Here is a 25,108-nt window from a genome sequence, read left to right as displayed (position 1 = left end):
GTATTAGTAGTAGTAACAGTAGCAGTAGTAGTAGTAGCAGTAGTAGTAGCAGTAGTAGTAGTAGTAGTAGTGGTAGTAGCATTAGTAGCAGTAGTAGTAGTAGTGAGATGTGCCCATATTCATTATGTACAGTAGTAGTGGTAGTAGCATTAGTAGCAGTAGTAGCAGCAGTAGTAGTAGTAGTAGTGAGATGTGCCCATATTCATTATGTACAGTCGTAGTAGCAGTAGTAGTGTAGCAGTAGTTGTAATGGTAGTAGCATTAGTAGCAGTAGTAGCAGCTGTGGTAGTAACAATAGTAGTAGTAGTCAAAGCAGTAGTAGTAGTAGTGAGATGTGCCCATATTCATTATGTACAGTAGTAGTAGTAGTAACAGTAGTAGCAGTAGTGGTAGTAGAAGCAGTAGTAGTGAGATGTGCCCATATTTATTAGGTACAGTAGTGTAGGGTGGTCTTGAGACATGGTCTTCACACACACACACACACACACACACACACACACATTCCCATACCTGCTTTAACGTCCCACAGCTTAATGGATCTGTCTGTCCCTCCAGTAGCAAGCAGGTTACAACTGGAGCTGAACCTCACTGCATTAATGCCCAACTCATGGGCATCCTGGAGAGAGAGAACAACTCAATCATTAACACAGAGTTACATACACAGAGTGCACAAAACATTAGGTTCACCTTCCTAATATTGAGGTACACCCCCTTTTGCCCTCAGAACAGACTCAATTCGTCAGTGCATGGACTCAAAAAGCTTTCCATAGGGATGCTGGGCCATGTTGACTCCTATAGAGCCCCACTGTGCAGTTGTCATAATACCCATAAAACCTAGTGGTCAAACAAGGAAATGTTTCCAATCATTTTTCCACTATTAATTTTTCCCGTTGGGGATTTCATTAACACTTAAAATAAGTGCTGTGTTTCGCGTAGGCTTACTATGGCGTGACAATTTGATAACCATTTAAATCTCTCTCGTAACGTTATTCAATATATTCGGCTCTATTTTACTCTCAGGTTCTACAAATGGTAATTAGCATCAAAAGTAGACATCATATAAAACTACAAATCCCAGCATGCTCCTGCACGTCATCTCCAGCTGACACCTTTGCTAACAGGTATCTGGTCAATTTAAAACTTGCACAAGACAGAATTGTCCATTTAAAAGAAGTTGCCAAATTATTGACATTTGAGTCATCTAGCAGACACTCTTATCCAGTATGTACAGTAGTGAACGCATGCATTTTCATACTGGTCCTCCCCGTGGGAATCGAACCCACAACCCTGGCGTTGCAAGTGCCAATCTCTACTAACTGAACCACATGGGACATCAGTTACTTACGACACAAAACAAAAAATATAAATACAACACGCAACAATTTGAAAGATTTTACTGAGTTTACAGTTCATATGAGGAAATTGGTCTATTGAAATGAATTCATTAGGTCCTAATCTATGGATTTCACATGACTGGGAATACAGATATGCATCTGTTGGTCACAGATACCTTTAAAAATAAAGTAAGGGTGTGGATCAGAAACCCAGTCAGTATCTGGTGTGAATCAGAAAACCAGTCAGTATCTGGTGTGACCACCATTTGCCTCATGCAGAGCGACACATCTCCTTCACATAGAGTTGATCAGGTTGTTGATTGTGGCCTGCGGAATGTTGTCCCCACTCGTCTTCAACGGCTGTACAAGGTTGCTGAATATTGGCGGGAACTGAAAGACGCGGTCGAAAACAAGTCAATCCAGAGCATCCCAAACATGCTCAATGGGTGACATGTCGGGTGAGTATACAGGCCATGGAAGAACGGGAACATATTTGCGACATGATGCTGTGTATTATCATGCTGAAACATGAGGTGATGGCGGAGAATGAATAGGCACGACAATGAACCTCGGGATCTCGTCACGGTATCTCTGTGCATTTAAACTGCCATTGATAAAATGCAATTGTGTTCGTTGTCCGTAGATTATGCCTGCCCATACCCTAACCCCACTACTACCATGAGGCATTTGCCCACTGAAGTCGGTTGCGACGCCGAACTGCAGTCAGGTTCAAGACCCTTGCGAGGACGCCGAACACGCAGATAAGCTTCCCTGAGACAGTTTCTGACAGTTTGTGCAGAAATCCGTTGGTTGTCCAAACCCACAGTTTCATCAACTGGTCTCAGAAGATCCAGCAGGTGAAGAAGACGGATGTGGAGGTCCTGGGCTGGTGGTGGTTGCACGTTGTTTACGGCTGTGAGGCTGTTGGACATACTGCCAAATTCTCTAAAACGGCATTGGAGGCGGCTTATGGTAGAGAAATGAACATTCATTTATCTGGCAAAAGCTCAGGTGGATGTTCCTGCAGTCAGCATGCCAATTGCACGCTCATTCAAAACTTGAGACATCTGTGGCATTGTGTTGTGACAAAAATGCACACTTTAGAGTGGCCTTTTATTGTCCCCAGCACAAGGTGCACCTGTGTAATGATCATGCTGTTTAATCAGATTATTGATATACAACACCTGTCAAGTGGATGGATTATCTTGGCAAGGAGAAATGCTCACATACATGGATGTGAACAAATTTGTGAACAACATTTTAGAGAAAAAAAGCATTTTGCGAATACGGAACATTTCTGGGATCTTTTATAACAGCTCATGAAACACGTTTATATTTTTTGTTCAGTGTAAATTATCTAACATGAGTTAATCCAGAGAATATTTTACCTTCGCCTCGATTCGTCAGTCTCATCCAGAACATCATGGCATTTGTAGTTCTTTATGATAGCCACATTAGCAGCCAATTAGCATTTTATATTGGGGGTGGGGGGGTAAATACAGGTGAGTATATTGATACACGTCACCTTGTCCGAAAGAGATTTACAAGGTTATAAAAACGTAAATCCAGGGTAAACCTACACGAAACACAGCCCTTAATTAAAGTGTTTCTAAAATCCCCTATGGGAAAAATTAATGGTGGAAAAACAATTGGAACCATTTCCCTGTTTGACCGCTAGGCTTTATGGGTATTATGACTCGTACTGTGGTACCCTATGCTTCCCACAGTTGTGTCATGTTGGCTGGATGTCCTTTGGGTGGTGGACCGTTCTTGATTCTCACGGGAAACTGCTGAGCGTGGAAAAAGCAGCTTTGTAGTTTTTTTTTTTTGACACGCTGAAACCCGGTGCGCCTGGCACCTAACTACCGTGCCCCGTTCAAAGGCACTTAAAGATGTTGTCTTGCCCCATTCACCCTCGGAATGGCACACAAACACAATCCATGTCTCAATTATCACAAGGCTTAAAAACCCTGGTGACATCAATAAGGGATCATAACTTTCACCTGGATTCACCTGGTCAGTCTGTGTCATGGAAAGAGGTGTTCCTAATGTTTTGTACACTCAGTGTATTCTCTCTCGGATTCACCTGGTCAGTTTATGTCATGGAAAGAGGTGTTCCTAATGTTTTGTACACTCAGTGTATTCTCTATCGGATTCACCTGGTCAGTTTATGTCATGGAAAGAGGTGTTCCTAATGTTTTGTACACTCAGTGTATTCTCTCTCGGATTCACCTGGTCAGTTTATGTCATGGAAAGAGGTGTTCCTAATGTTTTGTACACTCAGTGTATTCTCTCTCGGATTCACCTGGTCAGTCTGTGTCATGGAAAGAGGTGTTCCTAATGTTTTGTACACTTGGTGTATATTACCAGTAAATCATTAATCAAATCAAATGTATTTATAAAGCCCTTTTTACATAAGCATATATATGTAATTTATATAGCCTGTCTTACATCAGCTGATATCTCAAAGTGCTGTACAGAAACCCAGCCTAAATCCCCAAACAGCAAGCAATGCAGAAGTAGAAGCACGGTGGCTAGGAAAAAAAACTCCCTAGAAAGGCAGGAACCGAGGAAGAAAACTAGAGAGGAACCAGGCACTGTGGGGTGACCAGTCCTCTTACCAGCTCGGGGTTAGATCGTTGTGGATCACACCTTTCATGCAGTCCGTTATTTTCCACTTGAATGAATAACCCCCCTGTTGATGATCACATTTACTTCAACAACGTCAACGTGTCTCAGTTTTGAGTGTTCTGACGCTGTAGATATAAATACACTTTCTTCTTAAAATCAAAGTGAGTGACTCAAACATGAACAAAAATCTAATATACTTCCTGTATGTTGTCTGGGTCCACATACAGCATTGGACAAGGATTTAAATGCATTAGAAATATAATGAATAGAACAGGAGTTCCCCATTCAAGTCAATTGTTAATCCCTTCTATTCACAAAATGTTTATGTATTCGATCCGATAGGTGAACATCCAGATAACTTCAGAAAAACTGGGCTCAGAGGACACAAAAAAAAACAAGACAATTATATTACAGATGTGACTGTAATCTGTAAACAAAAAACAACAGGCAGTCTTCACAAACCAACCGTGGTAACTGTGATATTGTCTGGAGACCGTTAAAATAGGCCCCTATTTCCTGAGTGAGCCACACCAAACGATATACCTGAAGAGTGACATTTAAATCTAATGGAGAATGAGCAGACAGCCACAGCACAGAGTTAATGCAGATCACACTGACTACATGACACTTCTCCAAATAAGGAAGTGGTAGGGTGGGAGGAGGCAGGAAGCAGAGGGCACCTTCCTTGGGCTAGCGGATCATGCTAGTTCCTCTGCGGTTGCGTGGGCTTGGCCATTCAAATGAAAATGTCCCTGAGTAGCGACAGAGAGTCCCAGTAACAGAGCTGCTGTGTGTGACAGAGAGGAGTCTGTTCAGAACACACAGAGGAACTCTGTCCTCTCAGAGAGCACGGATCAGGAAAGGCTAACCACTCACCAGGGGCTTCCTGTATCCTTCCACCACCTCCATTTACATGGTTATAACAAAGGCCTGAATAGTTCCTAATGTGGCCCTGCCCTGATACAATGGACTGATATGTGTCAGTCCTGATGTGGTTTTTCTTGCTGTAGCAAACTGTCTCAAATTAATACCCTACATCTGTAGGGGTAAGAAATGAGGTAAATGACAGGCAGCCGTTGAATCACCAGTGAATCACCGGTGTCTGGCAGCGAGACAGATCCCTACAAGGTTAAGGTTAAAGGTCATGGTAACGATATAAGCAATTTTTTGTTGTTGTGTCTTTTACTTTCGTTTTTTTTTTTGGACACCGGCAGAAAATACAATATTTTTGGTTATTGACAAGATAATTCACAGCAGTATAGATGGTACAATGATTAACTAGAACAGTGGTGACCATTTGTCAAGATCACTTTTGCAGTCAAAAAGCACTACCGCTCAGATTATATATATTTTTTAACATTATGTAACATTAAACCATTAAAAATAGTTCTGCAGGAATGAGGTTTGGGCAGTATTGGCTATATGCCTGGTCTAAACCATTATTACAGCATATTGGCTATATGCCTGGTCTGCCAATTTTGTTCTTCTCAGGCCAAACCTCGTTTTTCTCAGAGTTCCCAGTTGTTTTGAACGCGGCATATCAAGACCGGGAACTCTGGTCAAATCATGACGTCAGTGATCTTCAGGTCGGAAGGTCAGAGCTCTAGAAAGAGGCCTGAGTTTCCGAGTTGGAATTCAGAGTTGGATAAAAGTTGTTTCCCCAGTCGGATCTAATTTTTCCCCAAAGTTCCCTAGTTGTCTTGAACTCACTGAAGTCAGAGATTTCCAAGTTTCTAGTTGTTTTAAACACGGTATTAGTGGCAGCAGAGAGAGAGAGAGAGAGAGAGAGAGAGAGAGAGAGAGAGAGAGAGAGAGAGACAGAGAGAGAGAGAGATATAGATACACAGAGAGAGAGAGAGACAGAGAGAGATACAGAGATACACAAAAAAGGAGACAGAGAGACAGAGATACACAGAGAGGGAAAGACAGAGATACAGAGAGAGAGAGAGAGACAGAGAGAGAGAGAGAGAGACAGAGATACACAGAAAAGGAGACAGAGATACACAGAGAGAGAGAGAGACAGGGAGAGAGAGAGAGACAGAGATACACAAAAAAGGAGACAAAGAGACAGAGATACACAGAGAGGGAAAGACAGAGATACAGAGAGAGAGAGAGAGAGACAGAGAGACAGAGATACACAGAGAGGGAAAGACAGAGATACAGAGAGAGAGAGAGAGAGAGAGAGAGAGAGAGACAGAGATACACAGAAAAGGAGTCAGAGATACACAGAGAGAGAGAGAGAGAGAGAGACAGAGAGAGAGAGAGAGAGAGAGAGACAGAGATACACAAAAAAGGAGACAGAGAGACAGAGATACACAGAGAGGGAAAGACAGAGATACAGAGAGAGAGAGAGAGAGAGATACACAGAAAAGGAGACAGAGATACACAGAGAGAGAGACAGAGAGAGAGAGAGAGAGAGAGAGAGAGGGAGAGAGAGACAGAGATACACAGAGACAGAGATAGAGAGAGACAGAGACACAGAGAGAGCGAGGAGGAGAGAGAGACAGAGAGGACATACAGGGTTAAGGTTAATGTCTTACCAGGACATGCAGAGCCCTAACAGGGACCCTGGCAGCCAGACAGATCCCTACAGGAACATACAGCTCCTCCTCCAGACTCAGACACAGCGAGTTCCCCCGACGCTTCTTTCTACTAAGAAACACAACATAACAGAACTCAGTTAACGCCAGGAGTTTTTCCTGACCGAGAGGCCCTACCAGGATACAATCTGCGCCCTATACTCGACTTGGGCAGGAGTTCACCGGAGCTGAGTACCGGAACCTCAAATGTTCTACTGCTTGAGCTCCTGTTCCTCTTGTAGAATATTATCTCTAAAGTATTGTGGAGCTCCTGCTCCTCTTGTAGAATATTATCTCTAAAGTATTGTGGAGCTCCTGCTCCTCTTACAGAATATTATCTCTAAATTATTGTGGACCTCCTGTTCCTCTTGTAGAATATTATCTCTAAAGTATTGTGGAGCTCCTGCTCCTCTTGTAGAATATTATCTCTAAAGTATTGTAGAGCTCCTGCTCCTCTTGTAGAATATTATCTCTAAAGTATTGTAGAGCTCCTGCTCCTCTTGTAGAATATTATCTCTAAAGTATTGTAGAGCTCCTGCTCCTCTTGTAGAATATTATCTCTAAAGTATTGTGAGCTCCTGCTCCTCTTGTAGAATATTATCTCTAAAGTATTGTAGAGCTCCTGCTCCTCTTGTAGAATATTATCTCTAAAGTATTGTAGAGCTGCTGTTCCTCTTGTAGTGGAGCTCCTGCTCCTCTTGTAGAATATTATCTCTAAAGCTACCGGAACGGATATCAGTCCAAGTCAAGACTTTCTTGTAGGACATAGGCCCTATATTTTTCCCAGTTACAATCTTTCTAGATGTACAGTAACTAGGACCAGGGTTTTTCCTGATAAAATATCATGATCATGGTGAACCCCTGGCTCTAAACAAAGTTAAGTATATTTCAGCCTTCAGAGATGGACAAGGTCTGTCTGCCTGTCTGTCTGTCTGCCTGTCTGTCTGCCTGCCTGCCTCTGTCTACCTGCCTCTGTCTACCTGTGTCCGTCTGCCTGTCTGTCTGCGTCTGTCTACCTGTCTGCCTGCCTGCCTGTCTGTCTGTGTCTGTCTACCAGTGTCTGTCTGCCTGTCTGTCTGCGTCTGTCTGTCTGCATGTCTGTCTGCGTCTGTCTACCAGTGTCTGTCTGCCTGTCTGTCTGCGTCTATCTACCAGTGTCTGTCTGCCTGTCTGTCTGCGTCTGTCTACCTGTCTGTCTGCGTCTGTCTACCAGTGTCTGTCTACCAGTGTCTGTCTGCCTGTCTGCGTCTGTCTACCTGTCTGTCTACCTGTCTGTCTTCGTCTGTCTACCTGTCTGTCTGCGTCTGTCTACCTGTCTGTCTGACTGTCTGCCTGTCTGTCTACCTGTCTGTCTGTCTACCTGTCTGTCTGACTGTCTGTCTGCGTCTGTCTACCTGCCTGCCTGTCTGTCTGCCTGTCTGTCTGTCTGCCTGTCTGTCTACCTGTCTGTCTGCGTCTGTCTACCAGTGTCTGTCTGTCTACCTGTCTGTCTGCCTGTCTGTCTGCGTCTGTCTACCTGTCTGTCTGAAATATAACGGTATGAGACACACCCCAGAACTGTGGGTTATAGACATACTGTATGATGAGACTAAGCAATGTGCAGATTATGTGTTTATATATATATATCTGTCATCTGGCTGTAAAATGTATACATGAGCAACCCGAGATGTAATGTTTGCTAGCGTAAATCAGCAAGACTGCTGGAAAAGGAGAAGCACGTGAATAAAGTGTTGTTGATGCGTGTATGACTGCCGGTCGGGTAACCATGACAGCAGAAATGGCTGATGTGTCACTGCGTCCCTATCCTAGTATGTGCACTATGAAGGAAGAAGGGCTAGGGAAGAATTAATCATCAATGTTCATGAGTGGGAGAAATGGTTTCTTTGTGATTGAGCTCAGTCAGAGCTAATATTAGCAGACTAATGTCTGGACTAAGTAAAGCAAAGAGCCAAATATCTATATATTCTGAATGTTACATTACCTGTAACTCATTTCATTATGAGGAAACACTTAACACTCATATCATTCTGTCTATGCAACCATAGAACTACAGAACATTCATATTATTCTGTCTATGTAACCACAGAACATTCATATTATTCTGTCTATGTAACCATAGAACCACAGAACATTCATATTATTCTGTCTATGTAACCACAGAACATTCATATTATTCTGTATATGTAACCACAGAACATTCATATTATTCTGTCTATGTAACCACAGAACATTCATATTATTCTGTCTATGTAACCACAGAACATTCATATTATTCTGTCTATGTAACCACAGAACACTCAAATTATTCTGTCTATGTAACCATAGAACATTCATATTATTCTGTATATGTAACCATAGAACATTCATATTATTCTGTCTATGTAACCATAGAACTACAGAACATTCATATTATTCTGTCTATGTAACCACAGAACATTCATATTATTCTGTCTATGTAACCACAGAACATTCATATTATTCTGTATATGTAACCATAGAACATTCATATTATTCTGTATATGTAACCATAGAACATTCATATTATTCTGTCTATGTAACCATAGAACATTCATATTATTCTGTCTATGTAACCATAGAACTACAGAACATTCATATTATTCTGTCTGTGTAACCACAGAACACTCAAATTATTCTGTCTATGTAACCACAGAACATTCATATTATTCTGTCTATGTAACCATAGAACATTCATATTATTCTGTCTATGTAACCATAGAACTACAGAACATTCATATTATTCTGTCTGTGTAACCACAGAACATTCATATTATTCTATGTAACCATAGAACATTCATATTATTCTGTCTATGTAACCATAGAACCACAGAACATTCATATTATTCTGTCTATGTAACCATAGAACATTCATATTATTCTGTCTATGTAACTACAGAACATTCATATTATTCTATGTAACCACAGAACATTCATATTATTCTGTCTATGTAACCATAGAACCACAGAACATTCATATTATTCTGTCTATGTAACCATAGAACATTCATATTATTCTGTCTATGTAACCATAGAACATTCATATTATTCTGTATATGTAACCATAGAACATTCATATTATTCTGTCTATGTAACCATAGAACTACAGAACATTCATATTATTCTGTCTGTGTAACCACAGAACGCTCAAATTATTCTGTCTATGTAACCACAGAACATTCATATTATTCTGTCTATGTAACCATAGAACATTCATATTATTCTGTCTATGTAACCATAGAACTACAGAACATTCATATTATTCTGTCTGTGTAACCACAGAACATTCATATTATTCTGTATATGTAACCACAGAACATTCATATTATTCTGTCTATGTAACCATAGAACCACAGAACATTCATATTATTCAGTCTATGTAACCACAGAACATTCATATTATTCTGTCTATGTAATCACAGAACACTCAAATTATTCTGTCTATGTAACCATAGAACATTCATATTATTCTGTATATGTAACCATAGAACATTCATATTATTCTGTCTATGTAACCATAGAACTACAGAACGTTCATATTATTCTGTCTATGTAACCACAGAACATTCATATTATTCTGTCTATGTAACCACAGAACATTCATATTATTCTGTATATGTAACCATAGAACATTCATATTATTCTGTATATGTAACCATATAACATTCATATTATTCTGTCTATGTAACCATAGAACATTCATATTATTCTGTCTATGTAACCATAGAACTACAGAACATTCATATTATTCTGTCTGTGTAACCACAGAACACTCAAATTATTCTGTCTATGTAACCACAGAACATTCATATTATTCTGTCTATGTAACCATAGAACATTCATATTATTCTGTCTATGTAACCATAGAACTACAGAACATTCATATTATTCTGTCTGTGTAACCACAGAACACTCAAATTATTCTGTCTATGTAACCACAGAACATTCATATTATTCTGTCTATGTAACCATAGAACATTCATATTATTCTGTCTATGTAACCATAGAACTACAGAACATTCATATTATTCTGTCTGTGTAACCACAGAACACTCAAATTATTCTGTCTATGTAACCACAGAACATTCATATTATTCTATGTAACCACAGAACATTCATATTATTCTGTCTATGTAACCATAGAACCACAGAACATTCATATTATTCTGTCTATGTAACCATAGAACATTCATATTATTCTGTCTATGTAACCATAGAACATTCATATTATTCTGTATATGTAACCATAGAACATTCATATTATTCTGTCTATGTAACCATAGAACTACAGAACATTCATATTATTCTGTCTGTGTAACCACAGAACACTCAAATTATTCTGTCTATGTAACCACAGAACATTCATATTATTCTGTCTATGTAACCATAGAACATTCATATTATTCTGTCTATGTAACCATAGAACTACAGAACATTCATATTATTCTGTCTGTGTAACCACAGAACATTCATATTATTCTGTATATGTAACCACAGAACATTCATATTATTCTGTCTATGTAACCATAGAACCACAGAACATTCATATTATTCTGTCTATGTAACCATAGAACATTCATATTATTCTGTCTATGTAACCATAGAACATTCATATTATTCTGTATATGTAACCATAGAACATTCATATTATTCTGTCTATGTAACCATAGAACTACAGAACATTCATATTATTCTGTCTGTGTAACCACAGAACACTCAAATTATTCTGTCTATGTAACTACAGAACATTCATATTATTCTGTCTATGTAACCACAGAACACTCAAATTATTCTGTCTATGTAACCATAGAACATTCATATTATTCTGTCTATGTAACCACAGAACACTCATATTATTCTGTCTATGTAACCATAGAACATTCATATTATTCTGTCTATGTAACCATAGAACTACAGAACATTCATATTATTCTGTCTGTGTAACCACAGAACACTCAAAATATTCTGTCTATGTAACCACAGAACATTCATATTATTCTGTCTATGTAACCATAGAACATTCATATTATTCTGTCTATGTAACCATAGAACATTCATATTATTCTGTCTGTGTAACCATAGAACATTCATATTATTCTGTCTATGTAACCATAGAACATTCATATTATTCTGTCTATGTAACCATAGAACATTCATATTATTCTGTCTGTGTAACCACAGAACATTCATATTATTCTGTCTGTGTAACCATAGAACATTCATATTATTCTGTCTATGTAACCATAGAACCACAGAACATTCATATTATTCTGTCTGTGTAACCATAGAACCACAGAACATTCATATTATTCTGTTTATGTAACCATAGAACATTCATATTATTCTGTCTATGTAACCACAGAACATTCATATCATTCTGTCTATGTAACCACAGAACCACAGAACATTCATATTATTCTGTCTATGTAACCACAGAACCACAGAACACTCAAATTATTCTGTCTATGTAACCATAGAACATTCATATTATTCTGTCTATGTAACCACAGAACATTCATATTATTCTGTCTATGTAACCATAGAACATTCATATTATTCTGTCTATGTAACTATAGAACATTCATATTATTCTGTCTATGTAACCACAGAACATTCATATCATTCTGTCTATGTAACCATAGAACATTCATATTATTCTGTCTATGTAACCACAGAACATTCATATTATTCTGTCTATGTAACCATAGAACCACAAAACATTCATATTATTCTGTCTATGTAACCATAGAACCACAGAACATTCATATTATTCTGTCTATGTAACCATAGAACATTCATATTATTCTGTCTATGTAACCATAGAACCACAGAACATTCATATTATTCTGTCTGTGTAACCATAGAACCACAGAACATTCATATTATTCTGTTTATGTAACCACAGAACCATAGAACATTCATATTATTCTGTCTATGTCACCATAGAACATTCATATTATTCTGTCTATGTAACCACAGAACATTCATATTATTCTGTCTATGTAACCACAGAACCACAGAACACTCATATTATTCTGTCTATGTAACCACAGAACCACAGAACATTCATATTATTCTGTCTATGTAACCACAGAACATTCATATCATTCTGTCTATGTAACCACAGAACATTCATATTATTCTGTCTATGTAACCACAGAACATTCATATTATTCTGTTTATGTAACCACAGAACCATAGAACATTCATATTATTCTGTCTATGTAACCATAGAACATTCATATTATTCTGTCTATGTAACCACAGAACATTCATATTATTCTGTCTATGTAACCACAGAACCATAGAACACAGAACATTCATATTATTCTGTCTATGTAACCACAGAACATTCATATTATTCTGTCTATGTAACCACAGAACCATAGAACATTCCTATTATTCTGTCTATGAAACCACAGAACATTCATATCATTCTGTCTATGTAACCACAGAACCACAGAACATTCATATTATTCTGTCTATGTAACCACAGAACCATAGAACATTCCTATTATTCTGTCTATGTAACCATAGAACATTCATATTATTCTGTCTATGTAACCATAGAACATTCATATTATTCTGTCTATGTAACCATAGAACATTCATATTATTCTGTCTATGTAACCACAGAACACTCATATTATTCTGTCTATGTAACTACAGAACATTCATATCATTCTGTCTATGTAACCACAGAACATTCATATTATTCTGTCTATGTAACCACAGAACCACAGAACACTCATATTATTCTGTCTACGTAACTACAGAACATTCATATTATTCTGTCTATGTAACCACAGAACATTCATATTATTCTGTCTATGTAACCACAGAACCACAGAACATTCATATTATTCTGTCTATGTAACCACAGAACATTCATATTATTCTGTCTATGTAACCACAGAACCACAGAACATTCATATTATTCTGTCTATGTAACCACAGAACCACAGAACATTCATATTATTCTGTCTATGTAACCATAGAACCACAGAACATTCATATTATTCTGTCTATGTAACCACAGAACATTCATATTATTCTGTCTATGTAACCATAGAACATTCATATTATTCTGTCTATGTAACCACAGAACCACAGAACATTCATATTATTCTGTCTATGTAACCACAGAACATTCATATTATTCTGTCTATGTAACCACAGAACATTCATATTATTCTGTCTATGTAACCACAGAACCACAGAACATTCATATTATTCTGTCTATGTAACCAGAGAACCACAGAACATTCATATTATTCTGTCTATGTAACCATAGAACATTCATATTATTCTGTCTATGTAACCATAGAACATTCATATTATTCTGTATATGTAACCACAGAACATTCATATTATTCTGTCTATGTAACCATAGAACATTCATATTATTCTGTCTATGTAACCATAGAACATTCATATTATTCTGCCTATGTAACCATAGAACATTCATATTATTCTGCCACAGAACATTCATATTATTCTGTCTATGTAACCACAGAACATTCATATTATTCTGTCTATGTAACCATAGAACATTCATATTATTCTGTATATGTAACCATAGAACATTCATATTATTCTGCCTATGTAACCATAGAACATTCATATTATTCTGTCTATGTAACCACAGAACATTCATATTATTCTGTCTATGTAACCACAGAACATTCATATTATTCTGTCTATGTAACCACAGAACCACAGAACATTCATATTATTCTGTCTATGTAACCAGAGAACCACAGAACATTCATATTATTCTGTCTATGTAACCATAGAACATTCATATTATTCTGTCTATGTAACCATAGAACATTCATATTATTCTGTATATGTAACCACAGAACATTCATATTATTCTGTCTATGTAACCATAGAACATTCATATTATTCTGTATATGTAACCATAGAACATTCATATTATTCTGCCTATGTAACCATAGAACATTCATATTATTCTGCCACAGAACATTCATATTATTCTGTCTATGTAACCACAGAACATTCATATTATTCTGTCTATGTAACCATAGAACATTCATATTATTCTGTATATGTAACCATAGAACATTCATATTATTCTGCCTATGTAACCATAGAACATTCATATTATTCTGTCTATGTAACCACAGAACATTCATATTATTCTGTCTATGTAACCACAGAACATTCATATTATTCTGTCTATGTAACCATAGAACATTCATATTATTCTGCCTATGTAACCACAGAACATTCATATTATTCTGTCTATGTAACCATAGAACATTCATATTATTCTGTCTATGTAACCACAGAACATTCATATTATTCTGTCTATGTAACCATAGAACATTCATATTATTCTGCCTATGTAACCATAGAACATTCATATTATTCTGCCACAGAACATTCATCTTATTCTGTCTATGTAACCACAGAACCACAGAACATTCATATTATTCTGTCTATGTAACCACAGAACATTCATATTATTCTGCCTATGTAACCATAGAACATTCATATTATTCTGCCTATGTAACCACAGAACATTCATATTATTCTGCCTATGTAACCACAGAACATTCATATTATTCTGCCTATGTAACCATAGAACATTCATATTATTCTGCCACAGAACATTCATATTATTCTGCCTATGTAACTCACTCAAAAAGCTCTTTGATGGAATCTAGAATCCTGGGAGGGGATGTTACTGAGGCTGACCTAGGGGGGAAAAAGTGAAGTGAAGTTTTTAGAATGTTTAAAACACACTTGAAGGAATGGTTTAATCAATTTAGATGTAGTAGGCATTGTGATGTAGTAGGCATTGTGATGTAGTAGGCATTGTGATGAAGTAGGCATTGTGATGTAGTAAGCATTGTGATGTCGTAGGCATTGTGATGTAGTAGGCATTGTGATGTAGTAAGCATTGTGATGTAGTAGGAATTGTGATGTAGTAAGCATGGTGATGTAGTAAGCCTTGTGATGTAGTAAGCATTGTGATGTAGTAAGCATTGTGATGTAGTAAGCATTGCGATGTAGTAAGCATTGCGATGTAGTAGGAATTGCGATGTAGTAGGCATTGCGATGTAGTAGGAATTGTGATGTAGTAAGCATTGTGATGTAGTAGGCATTGTGATGTAGTAGGCATTGTGATGTAGTAGGCATTGTGATGTAGTAGGCATTGTGATGTAGTAAGCATTGTGATGTAGTAAGCATTGTGATGTTGTAAGCATTGTGATGTAGTAGGAATTGTGATGTAGTAGGAATTGTGATGTAGTAAGCATTGTGATGTAGTAGGAATTGTGATGTAGTAAGCATTGTGATGTAGTAGGAATTGTGATGTAGTAAGCATTGTGATGTAGTAGGCATTGTGATGTAGTAGGCATTGTGATGTAGTAAGCATTGTGATGTAGTAAGCATTGTGATGTAGTAGGCATTGTGATGTAGTAAGCATTGTGATGTAGTAGGCATTGTGATGTAGTAGGAATTGTGATGTAGTAAGCATTGTGATGTTACAGATGTAGGATCTTAATTTGAGCCAATTTGCTACAGCAGGAAAAGAATACTGCAGCAATAGGAAATGTGAAAATTATTTGGATTATAATTAATCAACATTTCTGTAGGGGTTGATCCATTTTTTGTTTGGACAAATAAAGTTTGAAATTACAAACTTTTAAAACTCAAATACACTGCAAGCTTGCATTTCCTGTGCAGGAAAATTCTCAGCAACAAAAGAGTGATCAAATGAAGATCCGAGCAACTGAAGATCCCTTTGGAACTCATCATGCAGTGTAAGCATTTTTTAAATGTATTTAATAATTTTTACATTTAAAAAATAGAATAAAAAATTCACCATTAGAACATTACAAAGTTACTTTGAGGTAGAATGTGAAAACGCTATACACCGACAATGACTTCCAACAAGAACCTTGTTTTTTCTTCCATGGGAAGGAAGGCCTGGTCCGTCTCTCAGCCTTCCTCTACCAGAACATTCTAGTGGTCCGTCTCTCAGCCTTCCTCTACCAGAACATTCTAGAGGTCCGTCTCTCAGCCTTCCTCTACCAGAGCATTCTAGAGGTCCGTCTCTCAGCCTTCCTCTACCAGAGCATTCTAGTGGTCCGTCTCTCAGCCTTCCTCTACCAGAGCATTCTAGTGGTCCGTCTCTCAGCCTTCCTCTACCAGAACATTCTAGTGGTCCGTCTCTCAGCCTTCCTCTACCAGAACATTCTAGTGGTCCGTCTCTCAGCCTTCCTCTACCAGAACATTCTAGTGGTCCGTCTCTCAGCCTTCCTCTACCAGAACATTCTAGTGGTCCGTCTCTCAGCCTTCCTCTACCAGAACATTCTAGTGGTCCGTCTCTCAGCCTTCCTCTACCTGAACATTCTAGTGGTCAGTCTCTCAGCCTTCCTCTACCAGAACATTCTAGTGGTCAGTCTCTCAGCCTTCCTCTACCAGAACATTCTAGTGGTCCGTCTCTCAGCCTTCCTCTACCAGAAAATTCTAGTGGTCCGTCTCTCAGCCTTCCTCTACCAGAACATTCTAGTGGTCAGTCTCTCAGCCTTCCTCTACCAGAACATTCTAGTGGTCCGTCTCTCAGCCTTCCTCTACCAGAACATTCTAGTGGTCCGTCTCTCAGCCTTCCTCTACCAGAACATTCTAGTGGTCCGTCTCTCAGCCTTCCTCTACCAGAACATTCTAGTGGTCCGTCTATCAGCCTTCCTCTACCAGAACATTCTAGTGGTCCGTCTCTCAGCCTTCCTCTACCTGAACATTCTAGTGGTCCGTCTCAGCCTTCCTCTACCTGAACATTCTAGTGGTCCGTCTCTCAGCCTTCCTCTACCAGAACATTCTAGTGGTCCGTCTCTCAGCCTTCCTCTACCAGAACATTCTAGTGGTCCGTCTCTCAGAACATTCTAGTGGTCCGTCTCTCAGAACATTCTAGTGGTCCGTCTCTCAGCCTTCCTCTACCAGAACATTCTAGTGGTCCGTCTCTCAGCCTTCCTCTACCAGAACATTCTAGAGGTCAGTCTCTCAGCCTTCCTCTACCAGAACATTCTAGTGGTCCGTCTCTCAGCCTTCCTCTACCAGAACATTCTAGAGGTCCGTCTCTCAGCCTTCCTCTACCAGAACATTCTAGAGGTCAGTCTCTCAGCCTTCCTCTACCAGAACATTCTAGTAGTCCGTCTCTCAGCCTTCCTCTCCCAGAACATTCTAGTGGTCCGTCTCTCAGCCTTCCTCTACCAGAACATTCTAGTGGTCCGTCTCTCAGCCTTCCTCTACCTGAACAGTCTAGTTGTCCGTCTCTCGGCCAGATCACTCTTAGGGGAGGCTTCTCTGGAGGCCGGGGCACTGACCGACCCGCTGGAAGGGAAACAGCACAACACTTCATTATCCTTTAGCTTTGTGTGGCACTCTGGACATGAGCTGCTACAATACAAAAGGGACAACTTTAACCTATTCTCAATCTAGTGAGAGCTATTTAAACATCAATGGGACTATAACATCTAGTTACTTACACATCGACGTAGGCTATATAATCTAGTTACTTACACATCAATGGGACTATAAAATTTAGTTACTTACACATCGACGTAGGCTATATAATCTAGTTACTTACACATCGACGTAGGCTATATCATCTAGTTACTTACACATCGACGTAGGCTATATCATCTAGTTACTTACACATCGACGTAGGCTATATCATCTAGTTACTTACACATCGACGTAGGCTATATCATCTAGTTACTTACACATCGACGTAGGCTATATCATCTAGTTACTTACACATCGACGTAGGCTATATCATCTAGTTACTTACACATCGACGTAGGCTATATCATCTAGTTACTTACACATCGACGTAGGCTATATCATCTAGTTACTTACACATCGACGTAGGCTATATCATCTAGTTACTTACACATCGACGTAGGCTATATCATCTAGTTACTTACACATCGACGTAGGCTATATCATCTAGTTACTTACACATCGACGTAGGCTATATCATCTAGTTACTTACACATCGACGTAGGCTATATCATCTAGTTACTTACACATCAATGGTCACGTTCACCTTCCCGGCGGTCTCCAGTTCCTTCTGAAGACTTGCCTCTCTGGCTCTGTGGAGTTGACAGTTGAAATGAATGACAACATCATTACAGATACAACTCACTCTGACTACATTCATTAATGCTTCATAGGGCCTGGAGAATTTCCTGCACGAGACTTGAGGAGGTCAAGGTATAACCTATAGCATTTAACTAGCTATAACCTGTAGCCTTTAACTAGTTATAACCTGTAGCCTTTAACTAGTTATAACCTGTAGCCTTTAACTAGTTATAACCTGTAGACTTTAACTGGTTATAACCTGTAGCCTTTAACTGGTTATAACCTGTAGCCTTTAACTAGTTATAATCTGTATCCTTTAACTAGTTATAACCTGTAACTTTATCTAGTTATAACCTGAAACTTTAACTAGTTATAACCTGTAGCCTTTAACTAGTTATAACCTGTAGCCTTTAACTAGTTATAACCTATAGCCTTTAACTAGTTATAATCTGTATCCTTTAACTAGTTATAACATGTAGCCTTTAACTAGTTAACTAGTTATAACCTGTAGCCTTTAACTAGTTATAACCTGTAGCCTTTATCTAGTTATAACCTGTAACTTTATCTAGTTATAACCTGTAGCCTTTAACTAGTTATAACCTACAGCCTTTAACTAGTTATAACCTACAGCCTTTAACTAGTTATAACCTATAGCCTTTAACTAGTTATAATCTGTATCCTTTAACTAGTTATAACCTGTAGCCTTTAACTAGTTAACTAGTTATAACCTGTAGGCTTAAACAAGTTATAACCTGTAGACTTTAACTAGTTATAACATGTAGACTTTAACTAGTTAGAACCTGTAGCCCTTAACTAGTTATAACGTACAGACTTTAACTTGTTATAACCTGTAGACTTTAACTAGTTATAATCTGTAGCCTTTAACTAGTTATAACCTGTAGACTTTAACTAGTTATAATCTGTAGACTTTAACTAGTTATAACCTGTAGCCTTTAACTGGTTATAACTTGTAGCCTTTAACTAGTTATAACCTGTAGCCTTTAACTAGTTATAACCTGTAGCCTTTAACTAGTTATAATATGTAGCCCTTAACTAGTTATAACGTACAGACTTTAACTTGTTATAACCTGTAGACTTTAACTAGTTATAATCTGTAGCCTTTAACTAGTTATAACCTGTAGACTTTAACTAGTTATAATCTGTAGACTTTAACTAGTTATAACCTGTAGCCTTTAACTGGTTATAACTTGTAGCCTTTAACTAGTTATAACCTGTAGCCTTTAACTAGTTATAACCTGTAGCCTTTAACTAGTTATAATATGTAGCCCTTAACTAGTTATAACGTACAGACTTTAACTAGTTATAACGAATAACCTGTATCTACACTGAACTAAAATATAAACGCAACATTGTAAAGTGTTGGTCCCATGTTTCATGAGCTGAAATAAAAGATCCCAGAAATGTTCCATACGCACAAAAAAAAAATATTTCTCTCAAATGTTGTGCACACATTTCGTTTACATCCCTGTTAGTGAACATTTCTCCTTTGCCTAGATAATCCATCCACATGCAGCTTCTTCATCTGCGGGCTCGTCTGAGACCACAGACCAGCGGACGAAACTGGGGTGTATTTCTGTCTGTAATAAAGCTCTTTTGTGGTGAAAAACCCATTCTGATTGGCTGGGTCTGGCTCCCCAGTGTGCACCTGCCCAGTCATGTGAAATACATTCGGGCCTAATGAGTTTATTTTCATCAACTGATTTCCTCATATGAACTGTAACTCAATAAAATCGTTGAAAATGTTGCATGTTGCGTTTATATTTATGTTCAATGTAGTTATAACCTACAGCCGTTAACAAGTTATAACCTATAGCCGTTAACAAGTTATAACCTACAGCCTTGAACAAGTTATAACCTACAGCCTTAACAAGTTATAACCTACAGCCTTAACAAGTTATAACCTACAGCCTTTAACTAGTTATAACCTACAGCCGTTAACAAGTTATAACCTACAGCCTTAACAAGTTATAACCTACAGCCTTGAACGAGTTATAACCTACAGCCTTGAACAAGTTATAACCTACAGCCTTTAACTAGTTATAACCTACAGCCGTTAACAAGTTATAACCTACAGCCTTAACAAGTTATAACCTACAGCCGTTAACAAGTTATAACCTACAGCCTTTAACTAGTTATAACCTACAGCCGTTAACATGTTATAACCTACAGCCTTTAACTAGTTATAACCTACAGCCGTTAACAAGTTATAACCTACAGCCTTAACAAGTTATAACCTACAGCCTTAACAAGTTATAACCTACAGCCTTAACAAGTTATAACCTATAGCCTTAACAAGTTATAACCTACAGCCTTAACAAGTTATAACCTATAGCCTTAACAAGTTATAACCTACAGCCTTAACAAGTTATAACCTACAGCCTTAACAAGTTATAACCTGAAGGCTTTAATTAGGGCCCAGAGTTTTTCTTGGTGAGATGAAATGGTCAGGAAAGTAAATAAAAAGTCTGTACACGGTCAGCCTTGGAGATGCATATTCCCCCCGCACTCTTCAGGAGAAACTCAGGGCCCTGTTTGACCCCAGGAAGCAGAACACCTGACCCGTCTCTCGTTGACCCCCAGCAGGGTCAGGGTTAATCTCACCTGACCCGTCTCTCGTTGACCCCCAGCAGGGTCAGGGTTAATCTCACCTGACCCGTCTCTCGTTGACCCCCAGCAGGGTCAGGGTTAATCTCACCTGACCCGTCTCTCGTTGACCCCCAGCAGGGTCAGGGTTAATCTCACCTGACCCGTCTCTCGTTGACCCCCAGCAGGGTCAGGGTTAATCTCACCTGACCCGTCTCTCGTTGACCCCCAGCAGGGTCAGGGTTAATCTCACCTGACCCGTCTCTCGTTGACCCCCAGCAGGGTCAGGGTTAATCTCACCTGACCCGTCTCTCGTTGACCCCCAGCAGGGTCAGGGTTAATCTCACCTGACCCGTCTCTCGTTGACCCCCAGCAGGGTCAGGGTTAATCTCACCTGACCCGTCTCTCGTTGACCCCCAGCAGGGTCAGGGTTAATCTCACCTGGCCCGTCTCTCGTTGACCCCCAGCAGGGTCAGGGTTAATCTCACCTGACCCGTCTCTCGTTGACCCCCAGCAGGGTCAGGGTTAATCTCACCTGACCCGTCTCTCGTTGACCCCCAGCAGGGTCAGGGTTAATCTCACCTGACCCGTCTCTCGTTGACCCCCAGCAGGGTCAGGGTTAATCTCACCTGACCCGTCTCTCGTTGACCCCCAGCAGGGTCAGGGTTAATCTCACCTGACCCGTCTCTCGTTGACCCCCAGAAGGGTCAGGGTTAATCTCACCTGACCCGTCTCTCATTGACCCCCAGCAGGGTCAGGGTTAATCTCACCTGACCCGTCTCTCGTTGACCCCCAACAGGGTCAGGGTTAATCTCACCTGGCCCGTCTCTCGTTGACCCCCAGCAGGGTCAGGGTTAATCTCACCTGACCCGTCTCTCGTTGACCCCCAGCAGGGTCAGGGTTAATCTCACCTGACCCGTCTCTCGTTGACCCCCAGCAGGGTCAGGGTTAATCTCACCTGACCCGTCTCTCATTGACCCCCAGCAGGGTCAGGGTTAATCTCACCTGACCCGTCTCTCGTTGACCCCCAGCAGGGTGAGGGTTAATCTCACCTGACCCGTCTCTCGTTGACCCCCAGCAGGGTCAGGGTTAATCTCACCTGACCCGTCTCTCGTTGACCCCCAGCAGGGTCAGGGTTAATCTCACCTGACCCGTCTCTCGTTGACCCCCAGCAGGGTCAGGGTTAATCTCACCTGACCCGTCTCTCGTTGACCCCCAGCAGGGTCAGGGTTAATCTCACCTGACCCGTCTCTCGTTGCGGCTGTTCATCTTGATGGCTGCGTGCTGCTTCCTCCGGACCAGTTCCTCCAGCATTTCCTGACCTCTGAGCTTCTCCTCTCTGAAGGTCTGGTCCATATCATGGTGCTGTTCCAGCAGGGAGTCATACTCCTGTTTCAACAGCCGGTTCCCCTCCGTCACCTCGGCAACACGCACCGCCAGACTTCCATCCTCAGCCTGCACCCCCAGCAGATCCCTCCGCACCTCACACATCCTGAATACACAGATGGTTATATCAGTAACCGTGACCCCACGAAGCAGCTAATTAATCGGATGGGGCCACAGTGTCTCCTGACCCCTCCTGTCTCAGCCTCCAGTATTTATGCTGCAGTAGTTTATGTGTCGGGGGGGACTAGGGTCAGTTTGTTATATCTGGAGTACTTTGCATATATTTGGAGTACATTGCTTGCTGTTTGGGGTTTTAGTCGAGGGTTTCTGTACAGCACTTTGAGATATCAGCAGATGTACGAAGGGGTATATAAATACGTTTGATTTTATTTGAAACCCCAACTCTGTCAGTTATACTAGTTTCTATCAACTAGGGCCATGGATATTCCATGACGACATTTCCCCTGGTCAGGACATGTCCTACTCAACCACCAGCTTCCATAGCACCAGCTCATGTGATGGTGTGATCACAGTGACCTAGGATAAACTACATTAAGCTGTGCTTGCCTGTGCTTTCAAGTTTCAACAGGTCCTTCCTACAGGTTTCATAGGAGGAGAAGCACCTGGCTTGTTGTTCTACAGTCTTACCTGGCTTGTTGTTCTACAGTCTCACCTGGCTTGTTGTTCTACAGTCTCACCTGGCATGTTGTTCTAGTCTCACCTGGCATGTTGTTCTACAGTCTCACCTGGCTTGTTGTTCTACAGTCTCACCTGGCATGTTGTTCTACAGTCTTACCTGGCATGTTGTTCTACAGTCTCACCTGGCATGTTGTTCTAGTCTCACCTGGCATGTTGTTCTACAGTCTCACCTGGCTTGTTGTTCTACAGTCTTACCTGGCATGTTGTTCTACAGTCTTCACCTGGCATGTTGTTCTACAGTCTCACCTGGCATGTTGTTCTACAGTCTCACCTGGCTTGTTGTTCTACAGTCTTACCTGGCATGTTGTTCTACAGTCTTACCTGGCATGTTGTTCTACAGTCTCACCTGGCATGTTGTTCTACAGTCTCACCTGGCATGTTGTTCTACAGTCTCACCTGGCATGTTGTTCTACAGTCTTACCTGGCATGTTGTTCTACAGTCTTACCTGGCTTGTTGTTCTACAGTCTAACCTGGCTTGTTGTTCTACAGTCTTACCTGGCATGTTGTTCTACAGTCTTACCTGGCATGTTGTTCTACAGTCTCACCTGGCATGTTGTTCTAGTCTCACCTGGCATGTTGTTCTACAGTCTCACCTGGCATGTTGTTCTACAGTCTTACCTGGCATGTTGTTCTACAGTCTCACCTGGCATGTTGTTCTACAGTCTCACCTGGCATGTTGTTCTACAGTCTCACCTGGCATGTTGTTCTACAGTCTCACCTGGCATGTTGTTCTACAGAATCAGTCTCACCTGGCATGTTGTTCTTCAGTCTCACCTGGCATGTTGTTCTACAGTCATACCTGGCATGTTGTTCTACAGAATCAGTCTCACCTGGCATGTTGTTCTTCAGTCTCACCTGGCTTGTTGTTCTACAGAATCAGTCTCACCTGGCATGTTATTCTACAGAATTAGTCTCACCTGGCATGTTGTTCTACAGTCTCACCTGGCATGTTGTTCTACAGTCTCACCTGGCATGTTGTTCTACAGTCTCACCTGGCATGTTGTTCTACAGAATCAGTCTCACCTGGCATGTTGTTCTTCAGTCTCACCTGGCATGTTGTTCTACAGAATTAGTCTCACCTGGCATGTTGTTCTACAGTCTCACCTGGCTTGTTGTTCTACAGTCTCACCTGGCATGTTGTTCTACAGAATCAGTCTCACCTGGCATGTTGTTCTACAGTCTCACCTGGCATGTTGTTCTACAGAATCAGTCTCACCTGGCATGTTGTTCTTCAGTCTCACCTGGCATGTTGTTCTACAGTCATACCTGGCATGTTGTTCTACAGAATCAGTCTCACCTGGCATGTTGTTCTTCAGTCTCACCTGGCATGTTGTTCTACAAAATCAGTCTCACCTGGCATGTTGCTCTTCCAGTACGGAGTCTTTGATCTTAATCTCCTGCTGGAGCTCCAATACCTGGTAGGCCAGCTAAAACACACAGTAGAGTCTGTCAACTGGAGACACACAGTAGAGTCTGTCAACTAGAGACACACAGTAGAGTCTGTCATCTAGAGACACACAGTAGAGTCTGTCATCTAGAGACACAGTAGAGTCTGTCAACTACAGACACAGTAGTCTGTCAACTAGAGACACAGTAGAGTCTGTCAACTAGAGACACACAGTAGAGTCTGTCAACTAGAGACACACAGTAGAGTCTGTCAACTAGAGACACACAGTAGAGTCTGTCATCTAGAGACACACAGTAGAGTCTGTCAACTAGAGACACACAGTAGAGTCTGTCAA

The 25,108-nt window shown here is 40.1% G+C and overlaps 1 protein-coding gene across 1 annotated transcript in view; it reads right to left on the bottom strand.

Moving 5' to 3' along the window:
- Nucleotides 1–510: 510 nt before the first annotated feature.
- The window catches only part of atg16l2 (ATG16 autophagy related 16-like 2 (S. cerevisiae)), a gene marked incomplete at its 3' end in the record, with an annotated part of 31,948 nt that continues 7,350 nt past the window's right edge, over nucleotides 511–25,108 (bottom strand). Inside the window, exons 4-10 of the mRNA XM_064960084.1 lie at nucleotides 24,720–24,793; nucleotides 22,521–22,772; nucleotides 18,622–18,687; nucleotides 17,843–17,923; nucleotides 15,227–15,283; nucleotides 6,506–6,617; nucleotides 511–616 (exon numbers count right to left, since the gene is read on the bottom strand). Of these exons, the coding sequence (XP_064816156.1) occupies nucleotides 511–616; nucleotides 6,506–6,617; nucleotides 15,227–15,283; nucleotides 17,843–17,923; nucleotides 18,622–18,687; nucleotides 22,521–22,772; nucleotides 24,720–24,793 (748 nt within the window). The remainder of the gene's footprint in view (nucleotides 617–6,505; nucleotides 6,618–15,226; nucleotides 15,284–17,842; nucleotides 17,924–18,621; nucleotides 18,688–22,520; nucleotides 22,773–24,719; nucleotides 24,794–25,108) is intronic.

Source organism: Oncorhynchus masou, unplaced genomic scaffold (assembly GCF_036934945.1).
Source record: "Oncorhynchus masou masou isolate Uvic2021 unplaced genomic scaffold, UVic_Omas_1.1 unplaced_scaffold_1943, whole genome shotgun sequence".
Taxonomy (NCBI): domain Eukaryota; kingdom Metazoa; phylum Chordata; class Actinopteri; order Salmoniformes; family Salmonidae; genus Oncorhynchus; species Oncorhynchus masou.
This window is presented reverse-complemented; position numbering and strand designations above follow the sequence as displayed.